The sequence below is a fragment of the Hyperolius riggenbachi genome, chromosome 12 (assembly GCF_040937935.1).
Source record: "Hyperolius riggenbachi isolate aHypRig1 chromosome 12, aHypRig1.pri, whole genome shotgun sequence".
NCBI classification, from domain to species: Eukaryota; Metazoa; Chordata; class Amphibia; order Anura; family Hyperoliidae; genus Hyperolius; species Hyperolius riggenbachi.
Genome location: NC_090657.1, coordinates 76,497,811 through 76,522,182, shown reverse-complemented (window position 1 = coordinate 76,522,182; position 24,372 = coordinate 76,497,811). Strand labels below are relative to the sequence as shown.

At 45.9% G+C, this 24,372-nt stretch overlaps 1 protein-coding gene across 1 annotated transcript in view; it reads right to left on the bottom strand.

Moving 5' to 3' along the window:
- Positions 1-565: 565 nt before the first annotated feature.
- Positions 566-24,372, bottom strand: part of ZHX3 (zinc fingers and homeoboxes 3) — a 47,553-nt gene continuing 23,746 nt past the window's right edge. Inside the window, exons 2-3 of the mRNA XM_068262071.1 lie at positions 15,232-18,121; positions 566-1,058 (exon numbers count right to left, since the gene is read on the bottom strand). Coding sequence (XP_068118172.1) covers positions 1,048-1,058; positions 15,232-18,001 — 2,781 coding nt within the window. The 5' untranslated portion in view covers positions 18,002-18,121 and the 3' untranslated portion in view covers positions 566-1,047. The remainder of the gene's footprint in view (positions 1,059-15,231; positions 18,122-24,372) is intronic.

The following is a 24,372-nucleotide window of genomic DNA, read 5'->3' as shown; positions in this document are numbered from 1 at the left end:
CCGATACAGATACGTTACCTTCACAGGCTATGTGGGGAAACATCTGCTCTTCCAGGATTATCGAAGACTGCAGGCTGATAAGTGTGCTGTATAAAAAAGGAGCCGTTTACTGCTAGTTTTGCAATGAGCAGAAAAGAGACTAAAAATGTCCATTCTCAGCTCAGTGGGAACATAGCCTTAGGGCTCATTCACACCAATGCAGTTCTGTGTACTGTTTTCCGCAACATGTATCCGTTAACATTATGTGCTGAAAAAAAAAAGCAGACAGAAGCGCAAGAAGTGTGAATGAGGCCTTACTCCTAGCTTGCCACACGTAATAGAACTGGCTCTATTGATTTCAGTCTAAAGGCGCGTACACATGCCATACCGCCGGCAACGATGGGTCCGTCAGACCCTCCCGCTGACGGAACAGTCATTACCGGCGGTATGGCGTGTGTACGCGCCTTAATGCTCTCCATAGAGCTCACTAGGCTCTTGAACAGTATACATGCCCTTAGCAAACACTTCCTCCACACAGCACACAGACGCATGGCATCACTTTATCACCAGCCTTATCCAGACCAGAGGGAGGAAAACAAATCTTTATTTACAATGAGTTAGTCCAAACAGGTTTCTGACTAGAAAGTTCTGTATTAAATCAGTCTGCAAATACTAAATGGTTATATTCTGTCATCATATAAATAAGTCTGTACCACATACAATGAACGGGACATAAAAAGAAAAACAAACCTCTAAAGGGGGGTGGGAGGGGGGGGGGGGGGTTGGGGTCACTGGAATCGATAATGAAAGACTGATGAAAACCTGTGTGGTGGTATATACAATGGGAAGGGAAAAAAAATAGTGTCTTCCACAGGACAGAATTTGGCTCGAGGCAATAAGGTCCATTTGCTTTCTAAGTATTGCCAAGACATCCCACTATTTCCTTCTGCCACTAGAATGGGAGGGGTACAGCATAGGGAAATCAGTGCCACAGGAGTCCCAGGGAAGCAAAGCAGGAGCTATTCTCAAGTCCTCAAGGATAACGGCACCGTCTCCTGACTTCTCTGTTCAGTCCGCTCCTGAAAGAGGAAAATAAAAGCCTACATTAGTCAACCCCACAAAAAAAAAAAAAAAAAATCCCCCACCCGCCCATATATTTAACCACTTCACCACTGAGGGGTTTTACCCCCTGTCCACCAGAGCAATTTTCACCTTTCAGCGCTCCTTCCATTCATTCGTCTATAACTATCATTAATTATCGCAATGACATGAACTATATCTTGTTTTTTCCGCCACCAATTAGGCTTTCTTTAGGTGGGACATTATGCCAAGAATTATTTTATTCTAAATGTGTTTTAATGGGAAAATTTGGGGAAATTTTTTTTTTCAGTTTTCGGCCATTATAGTTTTTAAATAATGCATGCTACTGTAATTAAAACCCATGAAATGTATTTGCCCTTTTGTCCCGGTTATAAAACCGTTTAAATTATGTCCCTATCAATGTTTGGCGCCAATATTTTATTTGGAAATAAAGGTGCATTTTTTTCAGTTTTGCGTCCATCCCTAATTACAAGCCCATAGTTTATAAAGTAACAGTGTTGTACCCTCCTGACAAATATTTAAAAAGTTCAGTCCCTAAGGTAACTATGTAATTTTTTTTATTGTACATTTTTTAATTTTTTTTTAACCTCTTGAGGACCCACCCTTTACCCCCCCCCCCTTAAGGACCAGCGCTGTTTTAGCTGATCTGTGCTGGGTGGGCTCTACAGCCCCCAGCACAGATCAGGGTGCAGGCAGAGCGACCAGATCGCCCCCCCTTTTTCCCCACTAGGGGGATGATGTGCTGGGGGGTCTGATTGCTCCTGCCTGATGGGTGTTGCGGGGGCACCACAAAGCCCCCCTCCACGGCGAGATTCCCCCCTCTCCTCCGTCCCCCCTGGTGATCTGGGCTGCACAGGACGCTATCCGTCCTGTGCAGCCAGTGCCAGGCTGTCCCCTGTCACATGGCGGCGATCCCCGGCCGCTGATTGGCCGGGGATCGCCGATCTGCCTTACGGCGCTGCTGCGCAGCAGCGCCGTACAATGTAAACAAAGCGGATTATTTCCGCTTGTGTTTACATTTAGCCTGCGAGCCGCGATCGGCGGCCCGCAGGCTATTCACGGAGCTCCCCGCCGTGAATTCACAGGAAGCAGCCGCTCGCGCGAGCGGCTGCTTCCTAATTAGCCTGCAGCCGGCGACGCAGAACTACAGCTGCCACTTTGCCGACGCGCGGTATGAGTGCGCGGTCGGCAAGTGGTTAATTACAAAAAAAATTGGGAGTGTGGGAGGTAATGAGTTAATTTTTTGTGTAAAAGTAATTTATTTGTATGTGAAAAATGTTTAGGGTGTAGTTTTACTATTTGGCCACAAGATGGCCACAGTAACTTTTTGTTTAATGCAACCTCCAAGAGTCCTTCCGGACTCTTGGAGGAAGTACTAGGAGGCTGGGTGTTTTTTTTTTTTCACAATGATCGCGCTGCTCATCGGAGAGCAGCGGATCATTGCGGGGCTTAGATCAATGAACGGGAAAATCCATTGCCGTTCGTTGATCTCCAGGCGAGCTGTTCAGTAACAGCTTTACTGTAACAATATATGAAATCTGCTACACAAACGCTCCAAAACGCTAGGCAGGTTTAGAAAACCTCTAAACATGCCCAGAATCTGCTTCAAAAACCTCTAGCGTTTTGCAGACCTGCTATAGGTTTTTGGTGTGCACCGGCCCAAAGACTGGTGCCATGTCATGTCTTGAATTAAAAAGATGAACATTAGAATGTTGCGTTGGGAAAGTCAAGTGAAGCGTTAACTGAAAACTAGATAACTTAGACTCGGAAGCTTTTGAAGTAGCTCGCAAGTCTGAAAAGTGTGGGCACCCCTTGTATAGACTCTGGCAATGACTGTTAGAGGCTGCATTACTTTATTTGCCCAGTGCTTATTTCGCATACATTTGAAAATCGGCGCAGGATACAGCTGTTATATGGCTGATCCTGCTTCTGCACAAGTCTGGGCCGTGTTAATTACTATTCTCCCCTCCAGGCCGCCATGGATGGTGGGGAAAGAAATAATTCGGCTTCCAGCTATTGCTGGAGGCCAAATGATTGTGTTTTAAAAGCAACTTCGGCTCAGTCCTCTGACGGCGCCGTTACTGAGCGCCGCTATAGCTGTAATTCCTATTACAGTCTATGGCTGCGCCCAAATCTACCTGCGCTGAAAAGCACTGTTCCGCTCATTTCCCCCTCCTTTTTTCATCATTTATGTAAATGTGTGCCTTGATGGTTTTACATAATTAGAATACCTGATTACCTTGATTAGCTTCCTTGATTGTTGGGGGAGGAGTTTAGCATTTATAGATGCTCACTGCACTTGTTTCTAACTAGGCGATGAGTAAGAGGCAGACTGGTGCCTGAAACGTGTAAGCCTGTCCTGTCATCCATGTAGATTTGCATTTTGCACAATGAAAAGAAGCAATTTTGACCTTTGCTTCCCCGACGTCTCTTCTGGACGGTCTCCAGTGTCTGTGGCTGGCTTGTCTGCACCACTTGCACTAGAACCCTAGAGCTGGGAGGTTTCTAAAGAGATCTTCAACTCTATAGTCTATATGAATAGGTAAGCAGATGCATCCCTATGGCGACAAATGTACTGCATGGAGTGTGACAGGCATGTAACATGCAGTACAGAAGCGATCACATTTCCCCATGAGGCACATGGTGCCCAGTGAGAGCACAGCTTAGAGGAAATAGAGTAACAACACACTAACATAATTATGGCTCAACAGCACTTTAATTGTAACATATCTAAGTGCCAAAAGTGCAATGTATAGTGATGTATGTAATCAGTGCAGGTTGTGTGCTTTATGGGAGCCTGTAGTGTCACTGGTTTACTCTGCACACTGCATGCAGCAAGTGTTATATTGGAAGTGTCCAGAATGACTGTTTTAGGCTCCCTGCAAATCCGTTTTCCGATTCCGATTTTCCTTGAATACATTCAACAGAAAAACGGATCAAAAAACGCAGCATGCAGTTAAGATTAAAAATCTGAATCGGATGTAAAAACAGATTAAAAAGCGGAATCGGAATCTGAAATGCATGCAGTGTGCAAGAGGCCTCAGGCCTCTTGCACACTGCATGCATTTCAGATTCCGATTCCGCTTTTTAATCTGTTTTTACATCCGATTCCGATTTTTAATCTTAACTGCATGCTGCGTTTTTTGATCCGTTTTTGGCCTCTTGCACACTGCATGCATTTCAGATTCCGATTCCGCTTTTTAATCTGTTTTTACATCCGATTCCGATTTTTAATCTTAACTGCATGCTGCGTTTTTTGATCCGTTTTTGGCCTCTTGCACACTGCATGCATTTCAGATTCCGATTCCGCTTTTTAATCTGTTTTTACATCCGATTCCGATTTTTAATCTTAACTGCATGCTGCGTTTTTTAAACCGTTTTTCTGTTGAATGTATTCAAGGAAAATCGGAAACGGAATCGGAATCGGAAAACGGATTTGCAGTGTGCAGGGAGCCTTAGAGTGTAAGTATGTGGATGCTTCTAATGAATATAAAGATACAGCAAAGTCCCCATTATCCAGAACTCAGGCATCCGGAAGTCTTAACCTCTTGCCGACCGCATCACGCCGATTAGCGTGGTTGCGGCGGCAGCCCCAGGACCGCCTAATGCCGATTGACGTAAAGTCCTGGGGCTCTGTTTTGCAGGAGATCGCACGCAGGCTGCACGCGCATCTCCTGCTTTGGGGGGGGGGGGGGGGGGGGGGGCGGAGCTCCGCCCCGCCTTCAGTCTCCAAGCGGCTATTGCCGCTCGGGAGACTGTTAGACGGAGTAATCGCCGTCCATTTCCATGTACAGCGCTGCGATCCCTGGGGGACAAGAGAGCGATCGGCTCTCATTGGCAGAAGCCTGTTGGTGGGGAGAAAGGGGGGGGATCACTTGTGTGCTGTGTTGTGCGGCCCTGCAGCTTAGCCTTAAAGCTGCAGTGGCCTATTTTAATAAAAATGGCCTGGTCACTAGGGGGGTTTAGCACTGCGGCCCTCAAGAGGTTAAAGTGGACCCAAATTAAAAATACAAAATTTCAGAAATAAAATCTATTTTCTAAATTGTAATAATAAATAGCAGCCTTTTTTCAGCTGTATGACGACAAATATAAAATATTTTACATTTATTGGAGAAACCCTCCCTTCCTTTCATATTGCCGGGACAGAATCTGGCAAACTGGTGGAGTAAATGGTGTCCAGCAAAAGAGGAATTGCTATTGGCTGCCACCTGTATAACTCTAGTTATGAAAAGAGAAGGGTGAAAGCATGCACGCTCATAGGCTTGAAGGAGTGTGGATCTTTGTATGTGTCAGAGTAGTGCAACTAAATATTTTGAATTAAAAAAAATAAATAAATTTTTTTGGTTTGGGTCCACTTAAACTGGAACTCTTAGGGGTGGGGGGCAGGGGGGGGGGGGAGGGGTTGTGACAGGGATGAACTTTTGGGGGTTTGAAGGGCATACGTCCATGCAGGGCCCTCGGCGTATCACCTGACCCGATGCAGGAGCCATACACAGAGGATGTCTGAGAGCCACAGGAAGGATCGGTAAGTAGTTTCTGCTGCACGGAGGGAGGTTTGTGCCATCTTCAGCCAGTTCAACCAGCAAGCACACTGTAATTTCTGCCTGTGCCAGATATTAGGGACTATATTGTGCTTTGAGGGTCATATCCAGTTTAACGGGTGGTCGCGGTGGCAGCCCCAGGGCCAGCTACCGCCGATTGGTGTTAAGTCCTGGGGCAGCAGTTTGCAGGAGATCACGCACAGGCTGCGCGCATCTCCTGCCTGGTGGGTGGAGCAGAGTGATGCTGCTCGGAAGACTGTTACACGGCGAAACCACTGTGTATTTACATGTGCAGCGATGCGATCTGCAGCAGCGCTGTACTGGTGACAGCCGTTCCTGAGGGACAAGAGAGTGATCGGCTCTCATAGGCAGAAGCCTATGACAGCCGCTCGCCGTGATTGGCAGGCTGGGGGGAGGGAGGGGATTCGGGGGAAAAAACAAAAATATAAAAAAGGGGGTAGAGGAGAACGGGGGGGGGGGGGGGGGGGGGGAAGAGAGCAATCAGACCTCACCAACAGAGAGCTCTGTTGGTGGTGAGAAAAGGGGGGAGTCACTTGTGTGCAAAGTTGTACGCAGGGCTGTGGAGTCGGAGCAATTTTGGGTGCCTGGAGTTGGAGAAAAATGCACCGACTCCGACTCCTAATGAATTTAAACTGTAATTAAAATAGAAAATGATAAAATGTTCTATTTCTCAGAGAATAGTCATCATAAAAAAATTTATATATACAGTAATAGCTGTGCTTAGTCCACAAAAATGAAATAAACCAATCAAAATTAGTTACTTGTGATGCTTCAATAAAGCAGTCCCCGTATTTTTAAAGTCAGATATACACATCTGATTGTGACTGTATATATGATGTGTACACAGGAATCTCATATATACTAAATAACATCTATGCTGTAAGTATAAAGCCTGATGTGTAGCCGTGTCACTAATAGAGATGGTCAATGAGATGGAAATAATTCTGCGTTGATGCAAATTTATGCAAACTCTTTGCTCATGAAATCAAATAATTTGATACGTTGTTAAAATTTGGTTTGGTGACTACGAATTAAATGGTACCTGAGAAGGATGAAAAAAGTTTTATACATACCTGGGGCTTCTTCCAGCAGGCTAATCAGTCCCTCGCTGTCCACCTCCACCACCCGGATCTTCTGCTAAGAGTCCTGGTAATTTAGCCAGTCAGCGCAGTCCGGCCGCATGCCGCTTCCACAGCCAGGAGCGTTCTGCACCTGCGTAATAGTGCTGCGCAGGTGTAGTACGCTTCCGGCCACGGAGTGTGTGCATGCGCACTACGCCAGACTGCCTCATGTACCGGGACTCATAGCAGAAGATCCAGGTGGCGGAGGAGGACAGCGAGGGACTGATTAGCCTGAAGGGGGCTGAAGGAAGCCCCAGGTATGTATAAAACTTGAAATTTCATCTGTCTCAGGTTTACTTTGTTACACAGTAGTACTATACTCTAGATATGCACTCCCCACAGAGCTGCAGGGAATCCACTGAGAATGTTGTGCACATTGACCACAGAGGTGTTGTCTATCACCCATAAACCTGGTTCAGATTGTACATGAAGAGAGCTCTGTTGGTGGGGAGAAAAGGGGGGAGGAATCACTGGTGTGCTGTGTTGTGCGTTTTTTTTTTTTTTTTTTTTTTTTTTTTTTTTACACAAAAATAGCCTGGTCTTGGGGGGGGGGGGGGGGGGGGGGGGGGGGGGGGGAGTAAAACCCCCTGTCCTCAAGGTTAAAATTCCTAAGCGTTGGCAGTTAAGAGACGAATTTCATGTTACATACTTTTAATAAACAAGATTGTAATATGCAAATTAGAGGAGTCGGAGTCGTGGAGTCGGTGGAATCCTAAACTGAGGAGTCGAAGTTGGTGGATTTTTGTACCGACTCCACAGCCCTGGTTGTACGGCCCTGCAGCTTGGCTGTAAAGCTGAATTGGCCAATTAAGCAGGAAATCGCTTGGTCACGGGGAGGGGCAGAACTCTTAATGGTTGGTAGGGGTTCAAAAACTTATTTCACTCAATGAATTGCAATTCAGTTGCTATCTTTTATTTAAGGTTATTTTTTCGATTTTCCTTTTGATGTGCTATCTGCCACTGTTAAAATAAACCTACCATTGAAATGATACTGTTCTGAGACTTTTCATTTCTTTGTCATTGGACAAACTTACAAAATCAGTGAGGGGTCAAATAATTATTTCCTCCACTGTATGTCAGCCTCCATATGCCTCTCACCTTAAGCTCCCTTTAAGTTTCTAGGTATTTGGACAGTGGGGGTAGTATGTCTGTAGGAGTGTGGACATGTGTTGGTTGTCAATGTAGCTTTGTAGATAGTGGGGCAAGTCGCCGTTGGTGTGCTCAGTGGGGATGTTGAGTCTGGCATCATATTCAGTCACTAGTAGACCCAGCCCGTTTAAAAACGGGCTCTCGGTCTACGGCCATTGCCAGTGCCCACCTTGCTCGCCCGCACTCGCCCACCTCGTTTGCCCGTCCAGCTCCCTGGTCCCAGCTGTCCGTTACTGCACACATGCGCAGTAACAAAAATCCTGGGACACAGGGACAAAACTGCTGGACGCAGCGACACTTAGCTTTTATTAGGTAGGATTGACTAAGTTCACTGTCCTGTTTTAACATATAGATGGGGCCCTCAATAATGTAGTATATACTTGCATTACTAATTATAAATAGGTTGCTGCCATCATATACATTACACAAGGTGTCAACCGTACTTATTCTGTTCTCAGCAACTCTGTAGAGGGAAGAAAGAATGATGCAAATTTTGTATGCAAATTTGTGCAGTGTGAAAAAGGATCATATTCCGCCAAATCCAATTAGTCCATTTTCAAGCAGAGTTAATATGCATACCAAGCTTAAAAGATCTTGCATCAATTATTTGGCAAATCATTGACCATCCCTAATAACCACACGCTGCTGTAGGCTTACTACCATTACAGGCACAGAGGTCCAACTTACACTACAAAAACTGGGGTTAACTCATGAATTTTTTTTTCTAAAAAGCACATATAAATACCAGCAAGCTAACACTTGGCACTTGCAAAATTTAGAAAAGTACAATTCAGCAAAATCAGGCCTATGTACACATTTGAGGAAAGTCTGAAGCCATATAAAATTACCTCTTTTTATTGCCCATTTATCTTAACCACTTGAGGACCTAGGGCTTTCTACCCCTTAAGGACCGGCCACTTTTTTTCCATTCAGACCACTGCAGCTTTCACGGTTTATTGCTCGCTCATACAACCTACCACCTAAATGAATTTTGGCTCCTTTTCTTGTCACTAATAAAGCTTTCTTTTGGTGCTATTTGATTGCTCCTGCGATTTTTACTTTTTATTATATTCATCAAAAAAGACATGAATTTTGGCAAAAAAAAAATGATTTAACTTTCTGTGCTGACATTTTTCAAATAAAGCAAAATTTCTGTATACATGCAGCGCGAAAAATGTGGACAAACATGTTTTGGATAAAAAAAAACCCATTCAGTGTATATTTATTGGTTTGGGTAAAAGTTATAGCGTTTACAAACGATTGTGCAAAAAGTGAATTTTCCCATTTTCAAGCATCTATGATTTTCTGACCCCCTGTCATGTTTCATGAGGGGCTAGAATTCCAGGATAGTATAAATACCCCCCAAATGACCCCATTTTGGAAAGAAGACATCCCAAAGTATTCACTGAGAGGCATAGTGAGTTCATAGAAGATATTTTTGTCACAAGTAAGCGGAAAATGACACTGTGACCAAAAAAAAAAAAAAAAAAAAAAAAAGTTTCCATTTCTTCTAACTTGCGACAAAAAAAAAAAAAAATGAAATCTGCCACGGACTCACCATGCCCCTCTCTGAATACCTTGAAGGGTCTACTTTCCAAAATGGGGTCATTTGTGGGGTGTGTTTACTGTCCTGACATTTTGGGGGGTGCTAAATTGTAAGCACCCCTGTAAAGCCTAAAGGTGCTCATTGGACTTTGGACCCCTTAGCGCAGTTAGGCTGCAAAAAAGTGCCACACATGTGGTATTGCCGTACTCAGGAGAAGTAGTATAATGTGTTTTGGGGTGTATTTTTAAACATACCCATGCTGGGTGGGAGAAATATCTCTGTAAATGACAATTTGTTAATTTTTTTACACACAATTGTCCATTTACAGAGATCTTTCTCCCACTCAGCATAAGTATGTGTAAAAATTCACCCCAAAACACATTGTACTACTTCTCCCGAGTACGGCGATACCACGTGTGGCACTTTTTTGCACCCTAACTGCGCTAAAGGGCCCAAAGTCCAATGAGTACCTTTAGGATTTCACAGGTCATTTTGAGAAATTTCATTTCAAGACTACTCCTCACGGTTTAGGACCCCTAAAATGCCAGGACAGTATAGGAACCCCACAAATGACCCCATTTTAGAAAGAAGACACCCCAAGGTATTCCGTTAGTAGTACGGTGAGTTCATAGAAGATTTTATTTTTTGTCACAAGTTAGCGGAAAATGACACTTTGTGAAAAAAACCAATAAAAATCAATTTCCGCTAACTTGTGACAAAAAATAAAATCTTCTATGAACTCACCGTACTACTAACAGAATACCTTGGGGTGTCTTCTTTCTAAAATGGAGTCATTTGTGGGGTTCCTATACTGTCCTGGCATTTTAGGGGCCCTAAACCGTGAGGAGTAGTCTTGAAATGAAAAGTGAAATCCTGTGAAATCCTAAAGGTACTCATTGGACTTTGGGCCCCTTAGCGCAGTTAGGGTGCAAAAAAGTGCCACACGTGGTATCGCCGTACTCGGGAGAAGTAGTACAATGTGTTTTGGGGTGTATTTTTACACATACCCATGCTGGGTGGGAGAAATAACTCTGTAAATGGACAATTGTGTGTAAAAAAAAAAAAATCAAAAGATTGTCATTTACAGAGGTATTTCTCCCACCCAGCATGGGTATGTGTAAAAATACACCCCAAAACACATTATACTACATCTCCCGAGTACGGCGATACCACATGATTGGCACTTTTTTGCAGCCTAACTGCGCTAAGGGGCCCAAAGTCCAATGAGTACCTTTAGGATTTCACAGGTCATTTTTGTTTCAAGACTACTCCTCACGGTTTAGGGCCCCTAAAATGTCAGGGCAGTATAGGAACCCCACTAATGACCCCATTTTAGAAAGAAGACACCCCAAGGTATTCCGTTAGGAGTATGGTGAGTTCATAGAAGTTTTTATTTTTTTGTCACAAGTTAGCGGAAATTGATTTTAATTGTTTTTTTCACAAAGTGTCATTTTCCGCTAACTTGTGACAAAAAATAAAATCTTCTATGAACTCACCATACTCCTAACGGAATACGTTTGGGTGTCTTCTTTCTAGAATGGGGTCATTTGTGGGGTTCCTATACTGCCCTGGCATTTTAGGGGCCCTAAACCGTGAAACAAAAATGACCTGTGAAATCCTAAAGGTACTCATTGGACTTTGGGCCCCTTAGCGCAGTTAGGCTGCAAAAAAGTGCCAATCATGTGGTATTGCCGTACTCGGGAGATGTAGTATAATGTGTTTTGGGGTGTATTTTTACACATACCCATGCTGGGTGGGAAAAATACCTCTGTAAATGACAATCTTGATTTTTTTTTTTTTACACACAATTGTCCATTTACAGAGAGATTTCTCCCACCCAGCTAGGGTATGTGTAAAAATACACCCCAAAACACATTATACTACTTCTCCTTAGTACGGTGATACCACACGTGTGACACTTTTTTGCAGCCTAAGTGCGCTAAGGGGCCCAACGTCCTAATCACAGGTCATTTTGAGGCATTTGTTTTCTAGACTACTCTTCACGGTTTAGGGCCCCTAAAATGCCAGGGCAGTATAGGAACCCCACAAGTGACCCCATTTTAGAAAGAAGACACCCCAAGGTATTCCGTTAGGTGTATGGCGAGTTCATATAATTTATTTATTGTCACAAGTTAGTGAAAAATGACACTTTGTGAAAAAAAAAAAAATCAATTTCCGCTAACTTTTGACAAAATAAAATCTTCTATGAACTCGTCATACACCTAACAGAATACATTGGGGTGTCTTTTCTAAAATGGGGTCCGTTTCTGGGGTTCCTATACCGCCCTGGCATTTTACGGGCCCAAAACCGTGAGTAGTCTGGAAACCAAATGTCTCAAAATGACTGTTCAGGGGTATAAGCATCTGCAAATTTTGATGACAGGTGGTCTATGAGGGGGCGAATTTTGTGGAACCGGTCATATGCAGGGTGGCCTTTTAGATGACAGGTTGTATTGGGCCTGATCTGATGGATAGGAGTGCTAGGGGGGGTGACAGGAGGTGATTGATGGGTGTCTCAGGGGGTGGTTAGAGGGGAAAATAGATGCAATAAATGCACTTGGGAGGTGATCGGAAGGGGGTCTGAGGGGGATCTGAGGGTTTGGCCGAGTGATCAGGAGCCCACACGGGGCAAATTAGGGCCTGATCTGATGGGTAGGTGTGCTAGCGGGTGACAGGAGGTGATTGATGGGTGTCTCAAGGTGTGATTAGAGGGGGGAATAGATGCAAGCAATGCACTGGCGAGGTGATCAGGGCTGGGGCCTAAGGGCATTCTGAGGGTGTGGGCGGGTGATTGAGTGCCCTAGGGGCAGATAGGGGTCTAATCTGATAGGTAGCAGTGACAGGGGGTGATTGATGGGTAATTAGTGGGTGTTTAGGGTAGAGAACAGATATAAAACACTGCCCTTGGGAGGGGATCTGACGTCGGATCTGCGGGCGAACTATTGGTGTGGGTGGGTGATCAGATTGCCCGCAAGGAGCAGGTTAGGGGCTGATTGATGAGTGGCAGTGACGGGGTGATTGATGGGTGGCAGTGACAGGGGGTGATTGATGGGTGGTTGACAGGTGATCGGTGGGTTATTACAGGGAAGGACAGATGTAAATAATGCCCTGGCGAATTGATAAGGGGGGGGGGGTCTGAGGGCAATCTGAGCGTGTAGGCGGGTGATTGGGTGCCCGCAAGGGGCAGATTAGGGTCTGATCTGATGGGTAACAGTGACAGGTGGTGATAGGGGGTGATTGATGGGTAATTAGTGGGTGTTTAGAGGAGACAATAGATGTAAACACTGCGCTTGGGTGGTGATCTGATGTCGGATCTGCGGGCGATCTATTGGTGTGGGTGGGTGATCAGATTGCCCGCAAGGGGCAGGTTAGGGGCTGATTGATGAGTGGCAGTGACGGGGTGATTGATGGGTGGCAGTGACAGGGGGTGATTGATGGGTGGTTGACAGGTGATCGGTGGGTTATTACAGGGAAGGACAGATGTAAATAATGCCCTGGCGAATTGATAAGGGGGGGGGGGTCTGAGGGCAATCTGAGCGTGTAGGCGGGTGATTGGGTGCCCGCAAGGGGCAGATTAGGGTCTGATCTGATGGGTAACAGTGACAGGTGGTGATAGGGGGTGATTGATGGGTAATTAGTGGGTGTTTAGAGGAGACAATAGATGTAAACACTGCGCTTGGGTGGTGATCTGATGTCGGATCTGCGGGCGATCTATTGGTGTGGGTGGGTGATCAGATTGCCCGCAAGGGGCAGGTTAGGGGCTGATTGATGGGTGGCAGTGACAGGGGGTGATTGATGGGTGGCAGTGACAGGGGGTGATTGATGGGTGATTGACAGGTGATCAGGGGGGATAGATGCATACAGTACACAGGAAAGGGGGGGGGGGTCTGGGTGAGGGGTCTGGGGAGAATCTGAGGGGTGGGGGGTGATCAGGAGGGGGCAGTGGGGGAGATAAAAAAAAATAGCGTTGACAGTGACAGGGAGTGATTGATGGGTGATTAGGGGGGTGATTGGGTGCAAACAGGGGTCTGGGGGGTGGGCAGGGGGGGTCTGAGGGGTGCTGTGGGCGATCTGGGGCGGGGGGGGGGGGGAATCAGTGTGCTTGGGTGCAGACTAGGGTGGCTGCAGCCTGCCCTGGTGGTCCCTCGGACATTGGGACCACCAGGGCAGGAGGCAGCCTGTATAATACACTTTGTAAACATTACAAAGTGTATTATACACTTTGTATGCGGCGATCGCGGGGCTAACATCCCGCCGGCGCTTCCGTATAGCCGGCGGGATGTTGCGGCGGGCGAGCGGTGACAGGCGCCGGCGGAGGATCGCGTCACGGATGACGCGATCGCTCCGCCCATGCCCTTAAATGGACCGCCGCCTCTGTGGGTGAGCCGGTCCTTAAGGGCTCCACTTCCCGGCCGCCTCTGTGCGTTAGGCGGTCAGGAAGTGGTTAAGCATTAACCTCCTTAGCGGTAACCCCGTGCTGGACACGGGGTAAGCCGCCGGAGGGTGCCACTCAGGCCCTGCTGGGCCGATTTACATAATTTTTTTTTGCTACAGAACGGGATTCCCTGAAGGGTAAAAGCGCCGGCGGCGATCGGAGGGGTAGGAGGGATAGCGAAGGGGGGGGGGGGGGGGAGCATGTAGCTAGCGCTAGGCTAGCTACATGTTTAAAAAAAAAAAAAAAAAGTGCTGCGCTGCCCCCTGGCGGATTTATTGTACCGCCAAGGGGGTTAAGAGCTGATTCGCTGTATTCCCATGGCAGCACATTGTATTTATCCCCCCGAAATCCCCGGGGCAAACTTCTGCGATTGCAGAATTTTGCTTCCTGGAAGAGGCAGAGCATTGCACAGTGGCTCTGCTCCAGTCAATCTCCGCCTCTCCTTGCCCTTCTCAGTCTTTTTTCACTGAGAGGGGCAGGGAGAGGTGAAGATCGGCGGAGATTCACTGAGCTGGAGGCAGATCTACAGCGCAAAGCTCTGCCTCCCCGGGCAGCAAAATCCACAACCTGGAAAGTCTTGGAATTTTGCCCCGGGATTTTAGGGGGATAAATACCTCGTTCTGCTGTGGGAATGCGGCAAATCAGCTTTGATCCTAATTATTAACCACTAAAAGACCACAGGTTCCCCCCCACCCCCACCTTCCCCAGTGAGCAGGCTATTTTTCACAAAACAAGGCTGTGCAGCTTTGTCAGCGTGCTGCACAGCCATAACACCACACAAATTAATTTTCCTCCTTTTCTTGTCCTTAATAGTACACTCTTTAGGAGGTCTCTGATCGCTGCTACGATTTTTTTTTTCTTCACAAAAAGGAAGGAAGGCTTTTCCCTCCCTCCTTCCCAGTCTTAAACTGGCCCTGAACAGCAATCCATCCTCTTTCGTGCATCTCATAGGCATCAGTCTATGAGAGCGCTTCATTCCCCAGCCGCTCTAAGGGACAGCCGAGTGTCCCCTGTACAGCACTGCAGGAGATCGCAGCGCTGTACAAAAGGTAAACAAAGGGGTTTTATTCCCCTTTCGCGGCTAGCAGGCTGATCACAGAGCTCCGATTGCAATGACGCGCGCGCAATCGTTCCCTGCTAAACTACAGCTCCAGGACTTGATGCCAATCGGCGTTAGGCGGGCCTGGGGCTGCCACCTTGCGACCGCTAATTGGTGTTAGGTGGTCATAAGGTACTTAAAGCTAACTGGGCAATAAAAAGGAGGTAATTTATATGGCTTCAGACTATCTTTAAAGAGGATAGGGGGGAGTCAAGGTTATAGAAATAAATGGTTCTTACCGAGCTGGATAACTGATGGTTGCTGTTGTGACGTAGAAGCGCTATTGTGATCATGCACTTTTGACTCCCAACTCTCACAGTTTTCGGAGGCCTCTGAAAACCCATCATGTGTCGTATTCTGGCTTTCTGACCTGTCCCCATGGTCCACAGAGGAGTCCATGATACTGTCATCTGCTGCACCTGTTTTATCTGCTTCCACTTTCTCAGGCGATATCTGAGGCTTTTCACGCAGATTTTTATCACCACCTTCATAAAGGGTTTGTTGCTCACTGTAACAGTCCGTGATGGGCTGGGACACAGGTTTAGGAAGCCCATAGTTTCTTTTATAGTTGGTATACCATCTTAAAGTGCCATGTTTATAGTTGTACCTGCAATCCCCAAACCAACGTACGATTTCTGGTCGTGGCAGTCCTGTCTGCTCTACCAGAGAATCGTACTCGTCTGAGGTTGGCCACTGGGTCTTCACAAACAGCTGTTTCAAAAAATCTCGTTGCTGTGCAGTCTTTTTAGTGGCCCTAGTTTTCTGAGGAGTAGAAGATCTGCTGCCAGCATCACTGTGAACACCGTTATCATCCCTAAGAGCGTTTGTGTGGTCGCCGGCATCTGTGACACGGAGAGCCTTAAGGTTGATCTTTATCGGGTTTACTTTTCGCTCTGTAACTGGAGAATTATTCTCCACTGGATGTGGCTCAACCTCGTTGGAAGTTTTTGGCTCAAAGTTTTCAGTCTCTTCAGTAGAGTTTTCTTCATCTTCATACCGGACCTTCTCTCTCTTGAGCTCCTCAGCAACCCTCTTGCGTTTCTCAGAGAACCAACCATCAATCTCACGCCTGGTCATTTTGGTCTCACTACGCAGACGAGTTACCTCCTCATCTGAAGGGGAGGCATTTTTAGCAAAACTGCTTTCCAGGGCTCTTAGCTGCTCTGGAGCCCTTTCCTTGTATCTTGTAGTTGTAAAGTCAGGGGTTTGGTGCCATGACTGCCTTCGAGGAGTATGGGACGGTGTATGGGACGGTGTGTGTGGCGCTGAATGAGATGGCGTATGCGATGGGGTTTGGCTGCTTGTTTGAAGTACAACGTCGGCATCATGCTCTCCCATCGCAAAAATAGCATCAGACTGGGGATCCGCCAGCAACTCTGTGGGATCCGAAAAACACGTTTGAGGTTTGTTACGGAAGTGATACCGTTTGTCACTAAACCATTTCCTAACTTCCCTTGTCGCGAGGCCAGTGATTCTGGTCAACCGCGCAACTTCACCATGGGAAGGGAATTGACTTTTGCAAAAGCTGTTTTTGAGGGCACCGAGTTGCTGCCTTGACTTCTTGCTTCGCGAACTGATGTCAAAAAAGCTTGACGGTGACGAGTTCGGAGAAGATCGGTCAGCTGTTGTGGAGTACGATTCGGTAACAGCTTGAGTTGTTTGACTTGTGGAAATTGGTGCAACTGCCAAGGAAACACATGTAGGCGTTCCTTGAATTCCATTGGTAATTATTGGCCGAGTTACAATTACACCACCAGTCCCCTGAGGTTGGCTGACAATCTGACCAGGTAGAGTTGCTTGGATGAGATGCTGAACATTATTAGCACTGGTTACAAGAGGAGCATTGAGCACGGTTATTGTTGGCTGTGGCACTGGCTGCGGGATGGACTGAATTATGGTATTAAACATCTTCTTTCGCGAGTCTTCGATCTCCTCCGGTGACCAGCTGATGCCTTGTTTTAGCCTCTGTGCAGTAAACCAAATTTTAATTTGCTCTTCAGGGTACTTTGTTACCACAGTCAGGTAGCAGAGCTCAGCCTTTGATGGGTAAGGAAATTTATGAAACGAGTTTTTCAAGAAACAGTTGGAATCCATAGCGGAGTTGTATGTTGGAATGCTGCTCAAAGGAATCATAACTTTGGGAAGCAACTTTGCAGTGGGAAGCTGTTGGCTTTGAGTCCTTTGCATCGACGGTTTGGGGAGTACTGGTGTTATGATGGTTGTCGAAAGCTTGGGCTGTATCATGGACTGTGGAGTATTTAAGGATAATAGCTGAGTAACACCAGTCTGTAACATGGGCACTGTTCCTATAATAGAGCCATTTACTAGATGAGAAATATTGTTTGCCAATTTACTTGTTATAACTGATGAATTCCTAGTCATTGGGCGGCCTTTTCTCTCAGGCTCCTCTCCTATGTGGTTGGTGCTGTCCTTAATGGTTATTATTTTCTTGTTTTCCCTTTTGTTTTGAAAATTCCTCATTATAGAGGTTTTTGTCATGGCCATTTCTGAGTAATCATCCATACGGTCATCTGTGCGGCACGCAGGTTCATCGGGGTCAAGACTGTGGCCACCAACACTCTGCTCCACCACAGTGTAGCTCTCGTGTCTGGCCACAGTCCAAGAGAGGCCAGAATCTCCTGGATGACAGTCAGAATTGTGAGCCTCCAACTCCTTTGGATCTTTCACCAGAAAACTGCAGGCAATGCAAACATATGAAGGATCGTCTCTAAAGTCCAAGTGCTTAGTATTCATGTGTTCCACAAGGGGGCCAGTTTCCTGAGAGCCAAAATTACAGTATTTACAAAAAAAGCTGAACCCTTCTACGTTTTCATGCCCATTTGTAAGCAGCTCATGATTGTCTATGAGATCCGCAGCTGGCGGTTCTTCTTGATGGCCCTCTGTGGAATTTTGGTCCTTGAATTCATCTGCCACATCAGAGCCACCTTCTAGGGCCAGAGCTTTGAGAGGTATCATGCAAGGAGTGGTGGACTTTCGTTTGCTCGCCATGACTCTTTTTCCTTGCACAGTAATAAGTAACGTGTGCTACTCTGCCTCAATTCAGGATGGATGCCAATGAGGCATTAGGCTTAAAGCATGTTGATCCACAGGACTCTGCTTGGCACAGATCTACAGAGAAAAACAAAAAACAAAACGTTAATGGGCAATTCAAATTTAAACTGTGTAATACCACAACCCAACCTGTATTTTATGACATGCCCCACCTATACATATCTGACTGCATACCCAAATACACCCCAAAGTGCCCTCTGTGTTCTAAGACAGCCCTTTCCTTATAACCTCCTCTCAGGCTTGGCTACAAGACTTCTCCTAGGCTTGACCCATTCAGCAACATTTAAAAGGACCACTATCAAACAAAAAAAAACAAACAAAAAAATGTAAAGCAAGTTTTTTTTTTTTGATAGTGATCCTTTTAAATCTATGCATCTGTTCCAGAGTAAATGAACTTTGCAGATAGTAAAAAATCTGACAGGCTTTGGAGTAGTCCAGCTCCTAGTGGGGTTAGGAGGCTCTTGTACACATGCTACACACTGAAGTTACATGTAACAACATCAAATAAATGTGTATTTACAGTCCCAATCCTACTTAGAACTGACCTGTGTTCCTTTTTCTTTGGAAGGATTAAAAAAAGTTAGGGCTCTAATGCTGGGCTCCTATCACTTATGAGATTATTTTTTGTCCCGCACCTCCTCCCCTGGAATTGAAGAGATCCCACAATCCCAAGTGGAGACTGATTTCTCTGCACTAGCGTTGTACTGTAGCTGCTAGCTAGGCCAGCACTCCACATTTGTAAGCAGCTCTTAATTTTTTTCCATGCTTACAGTACTATATTTGTGCTCCCGGCTGTCTATTTTTCCTTGGAAGCTTAGCCTTCTGCACCTCAGCCTCTCTTTTACTATACAAATGTACTTCATGCAACATACAAGCATCCCATCACTTCCAAAGCGGAGTAATTTTAAATCCGTAACGATCATGTAACAAAACAACTTCTGGCTAAGAATTTGACACTACCCTATTGGCCAACCAAGCCTGTCAGTACCAGCCTTATATATGCTGTGATAGATACTCCATACTTGACGATACAAGGCTTTAACCCCTATGGGTTTCGGTCTTCTGGAATAGTGGGTCACATGCAAAGCTCAAACACAGCCCTAGTGACAGGTGAATCAGACTAGTCACAATATGGTAAATGTGGGCAAACCTGTATACAGAGGACACTGCTCCCTTGTCTGTTTTGCAGAAGCAGGTAACCATTTGTACATGTATGTTTCTTTTTATATGAGGAGAAGTCCGATCCGGTGAGGCCACCCAATCCACCTCCGGTTGTAACATTTACAAGATTTTGTCCAGAGAGAGGCTTTAAAAAGTCTGCATGACAAATGTGACAAGAAGTTATGCTACAGATGGCCTTTACACCCCAGCAGCACAGGCTGCTTTCACAAACAGGACTGAGCTACAGGCTTTGGCTGGTCTTCCTAGTTCGGAAGTTATTATATACAAAACACTTGGCTCAACCTCACTTTATAATAAGTAAGATTGTCTCACAGGAGAGGTCTGTCACTTGACCTTTTCAACCACAGCGATTTCTATTCAACTCCACAACTCAGGTTCTTCTTGTGGCAATCCCAATTACACACAATGTCAGTCAGCTCTTCAGTTCCAATGTCTTCCAAGCACTGGAGCAGCAGTGTTTAACCACTTGAGGACCCACCCTTTACCCCACCTTAAGGACCAGCGCTGTTTTAGCTGATCTGTGCTGGGTGGGCTGTGCAGCCCCCAGCACAGATCAGGGTGCAGGCAGAGCGACCAGATCGCCCCCCTTTTTTCCCCACTAGGGGGATGATGTGCTGGGGGGGGGGTCTGATCGCTCCTGCCTGCCTGGGTGTTGCGGGGGGGGGGGGGCACCTCAAAGCCTCCCTCCGCGGCGAAATTCCCCCCCTCCCTCCCTTCCCTGGAGATCCGAGGCTGTACAGGAACGGATCTGTCCTGGGCAGCCTCTAACAGGCTCCTGCCTGTCATGTGACAGCGATCCCCCGGCCGCTGATTGGCCGGGGATCGCTGATCTGGTACAACGCTGCTACTGTTAGCAGCGTTGTACGAATGTAAACAAATCGATTTCCGCTTGTGTTTACATTTAGCCTGCAAGCCACGATCGGCGGCCCACAGGCTATTCACGGAGCCCCCCGCCGTGAATTAATTAGCCTGCAGCCGGTGACGCAGAACTGCATCGCTGGTCCTGCAGCTGCCACTTTGCCGACACGCGGTATGAGTACCCTGTCGGCAAGTGGTTAAAACAGATGTAAAATTATAATTAGTGTCCTAAAGAACTTTATGAATTGCCCAGTTTCCCTTTCATTTAGGGCTTGCTCACACCTAGGGCGTTTTTTTTTTAGTGCTGGCTCGGAAAAAAAAAAAAAAAGCCCTAAAATCGCTAGTGCAATGAATCCTTATGGGATAGTTCATAGCGGGTTTCGTCTGCTTTATGCTGACCAAAGCACTGCCTGCACCATTTTTAGAGCGATTTTGCTACAATGGAAGGTATAGGAAAAACCGCGAAACTCACAAAAATCGCCTTATGTAGCAATTGCGTTCGCGCTTATAAGAATAAATACATTGTATTATTTTCTGGGTCAGAGTTCACTTCCTGACTTGCATCAGGAAGTGAAAAAAACAAATCGCTCTGCAAAAACAAAAATCGTACTGCAAAGGTAAGTGTCGGGAGGGGGGAAAAAAAATGTACTTACGAAATCGCAAAATGCGACCGCCAGCGATTTCGATTTAATATGTGAACAAAGCCTTAAAGTGGACCTGAACTCTTGCACGGGGCAGAAGCAAAACAGAGAAATGCACCCTGAATGTATTTAGAGTCTAGCCTGGCTAATTCCCCCTCATCTGTGACTTATTAGGAGTATAATTTGATATCTCAGCTGTGTCAGCTGACTGCCACCACAGAGCAGCTAATTTGCAAACACATGATGTTAATGTCAGCTTCCATGTAAGGAAGAAATGGACTCTGCAGGTTTATTACAGGATTTGTACCAGCTGTAACAAAAAAATGTTTTATTTTTTTTTTAAGAAAAACATAAAACACCCGCAATAACCTTAAGAGCAGAGGACGTTCTGAGTTCAGGTCCGCTTTAAGAGTGGCTCTGCCACACTACGGACTTGATTCATCAAACTGCTCATTTGAAAATGCTGTATAAAACTCACGCTGATTGGCTAAGGGAGCCTGAATGTGATTGGCTGGAAAACTGATATGTACATACATACATACATACATACATTTTAAATGGTAGCTTGATGCACAAACTGAACAGCTTGAAAAAGGTCTGCCTGACCGAAACAGCGGGGCTGTCGCTGTTACAGTATACATCATGCTATTTTAATCAATAAAAGAGCATGAAGATTACTAGACGGTGCTGACTCGGAGTATCTTGCGCAGAGATACTAAGGGTCATAGCACGTCCACTATCCTGTCCTGGGTGATTGCTTCATACTGACGCTTCTAAATTAACACTGTGTAAAATGTGAGCTTTCAGAAGGTTACTTGATTTGGGCTGCATTTTCCTGTTAGCAGTGAAACAGCCGCCTACATCTGTGACTTTGAAAATAGGATGCATCCCAGTAGGATCCTGCCTTGGCATGACATGTTTCTCCTGCTCAACCGGTTGGACTGATGCATTCGGAGCATAGCATGTTTACCTGCACTTTTAAAGCATTCACTGAACAGTGAACTGAAACAAGATGCAATATGCATATGAAAGATGGTCCAACAGATACTTTTCACTAGAGGGAGCACAATATGCAGACATTCGGATGGTCTAAATGGGTGTGAGGCCTGGTGCACGTCGAGCGGTTGTTGTAGTGTTCTGCAAACCGCTTCCACCTGTGAAAACGCTTGGCTAATGTATTTCAATGGGATGGTGCACACCGGCGGTTTGCGGTTTTTAGCCAACCGCAAATGTGGGTCCTGCAGCACTTTTGCGGTTTGCAGATGCATTTCTGCCTCAATGTAAAGTATAGGAAAAGCTCAAACTGCTCTGGAAAACCCTAGATCAGAGCGGTTTTCCAGGCGTTTTTGTTACAGAAGCTGTTCAGTAACAGATTTTACTGTAACAAGATTTGTAATCTGCTACACAAAAACGCTCCCAAAAACGCTAGGTATGTTTAGAAAATGTCTCTAAGGGCCCATTCACACTTAGAACCGCAGAACCGCCGGCGATTACCGCCGGCGTTTTGCGGGAGTGATTTTCCCGCGATTAGCGCGGAAAAATCACTGGACACTGCGGCGGTTTTGGAGCGATCGCGATTAGCATGCTGTGCACGCTAATCACGATCGCTAATCGCGAGAACACTCGTCGCCGGCAAACCGCTGCATGCAGCGCGGTTGCGGTTATCGCTAACCGCAACCGCGGCAGTGAGAACACTGCCACTCGCTACATTGTGTAGCGGTTCTTGCAGAACCGCTAGCGGTTTGCCGTGAGCGGGAATCGCTCGATTCCCGCACAAGTGTGAATGGGCCCTAAAGATGCCTAGAATCGCTCTGATAATCTGCTCCAAAAACCTCTAGCGTTTTGAGGATCAGCTAGAGGCTGTGTGCACTGGGCCTGAGACATTGCGGTTGACATTCTTTTAAACAATGCAGATTGCCTGGCTGTTCTGCTGATCCTCTGCCTCTAATACTTTTTGCCACAGACCCTGAACAAGCATGCAGATCAGATGTTTAACAAAAATCTGACAAGTTCAAATGCATGCTTGTTTAAGGTGTGCGATTCAGACATTACTGCAGCCAAAGCAATCAGCAGGACTGTCGGGCAACAGGTATTGTTTAAAGTGGACCTGAACTCAGAACTTCCTCTGACAGCTCAGAGATCAAATTACAGTTGTGATTAGTCACAGATGAGTGTGAATTAGACAGGCTAAATTTAACACATACATACAGGGCGCATTTCTGTAGGTTGCCCTTCTGTCCTGTGCAAGAGTTCAAGTCCACTTTAAAAGGAAATACATATGACAGCCTCCATATGACTCATCTCTGATTCCTTTTAATTTGCAATAGAATACTACAGTTTATTTTTGAACACATTTTAAAATTGCCTCCACCTCACTTATCTGCCATTTCCTATGGGAGGGTGTGCACATGATAAAAATGCAGCAAGTAAACAATATCCTTACTTGCACCCCAATACACGCAGACAAGATAAGATTACAGTAACAAACAAAATTGTCAATGCATATCCATCTCTACTTTAAAGTTACCTGCACAGGACAAGGAAAACAGAAATGCATCCTGTGTGTTTTTAGAGAGAAGAGCATGACTAATTTCTCTTCATCTTCAAGTAATCACTAGTGTAATTTGTGCTCTCAGCTGTGTCAGCACCGAAATTCAGTTGACACAGCTAATACGTAAACACAGGATGTTAACCCGATGTCTGCTTCCATGGAAGTAGGACACACTGCAGATTTATTGCAGGAGTTCTGTAAGCTGTAACAAAAATATTTTTTCTCTTTAACCTCCTTAGCAGTAACCGCAAGCTAGACTCTGGGTGGGAAACCGCAGCTCAGAGAGGCAACCCCAAGCTACACTAGTGGTAGTCGCCAGGAGGTCTATGCAGGGCATTGCGCGCAGTTTCATGCACCTCACAGGCGGCCATTCCTCTTCCTGTCCACGGAGGCTCTGCATCCCCCCTGGTGAGTTAGACTGTCGTCACGACAACAGCCAGCATTCTCCCTATAGGGTTACAGCGCCACCCGGAGGACAGAGGGAGAGAACTGCAGCACTGGATTCCAGGGAGGGGCGCAAGTGCAGGGGCTGCTCCAGGCTCTTGTGGTATGATTTTATTTTCTTGCTTCTAAGGTCTAAAAGCACATGAAAAAAATATTGTAGCGTTTAGACCCTAAAATCAGGAAGGAATCATACCACGAGGGAGGTTAAAGGTTATTATGCTGTTGCTTATCTTTTAGAGTAGAGAGGAAGTTCTGAGTTCAGGTCTGCTTTAAAGCCCCATCCACACGATACAATTCCACGTGCGATCGATCCAATTCGATTGGATTGATTCAATCCAACATGTCTAATCGGGACTCGATCGATCGTGTGATTTATTTTGATTAATTATCAATGCAAAAAAAAAAAAAAAAAAAAAGACCAAACTATTGATCGAGTCCCGATCGGGCATGTTAGATTTAATCAAACCAATTGAATTCGATAGATCGCACGTGGAACTGTATTGTGTAGATGGGGCTTAACAATTATCGTTTAGTACATGCTACAGTGGTTTCAGTTTAGTAAGTAGAGTTATGCAATTTGTCAAACATTGCCTGGGCTTATGTTCCCGCCTGTGACAGTCCTCCCCCATATA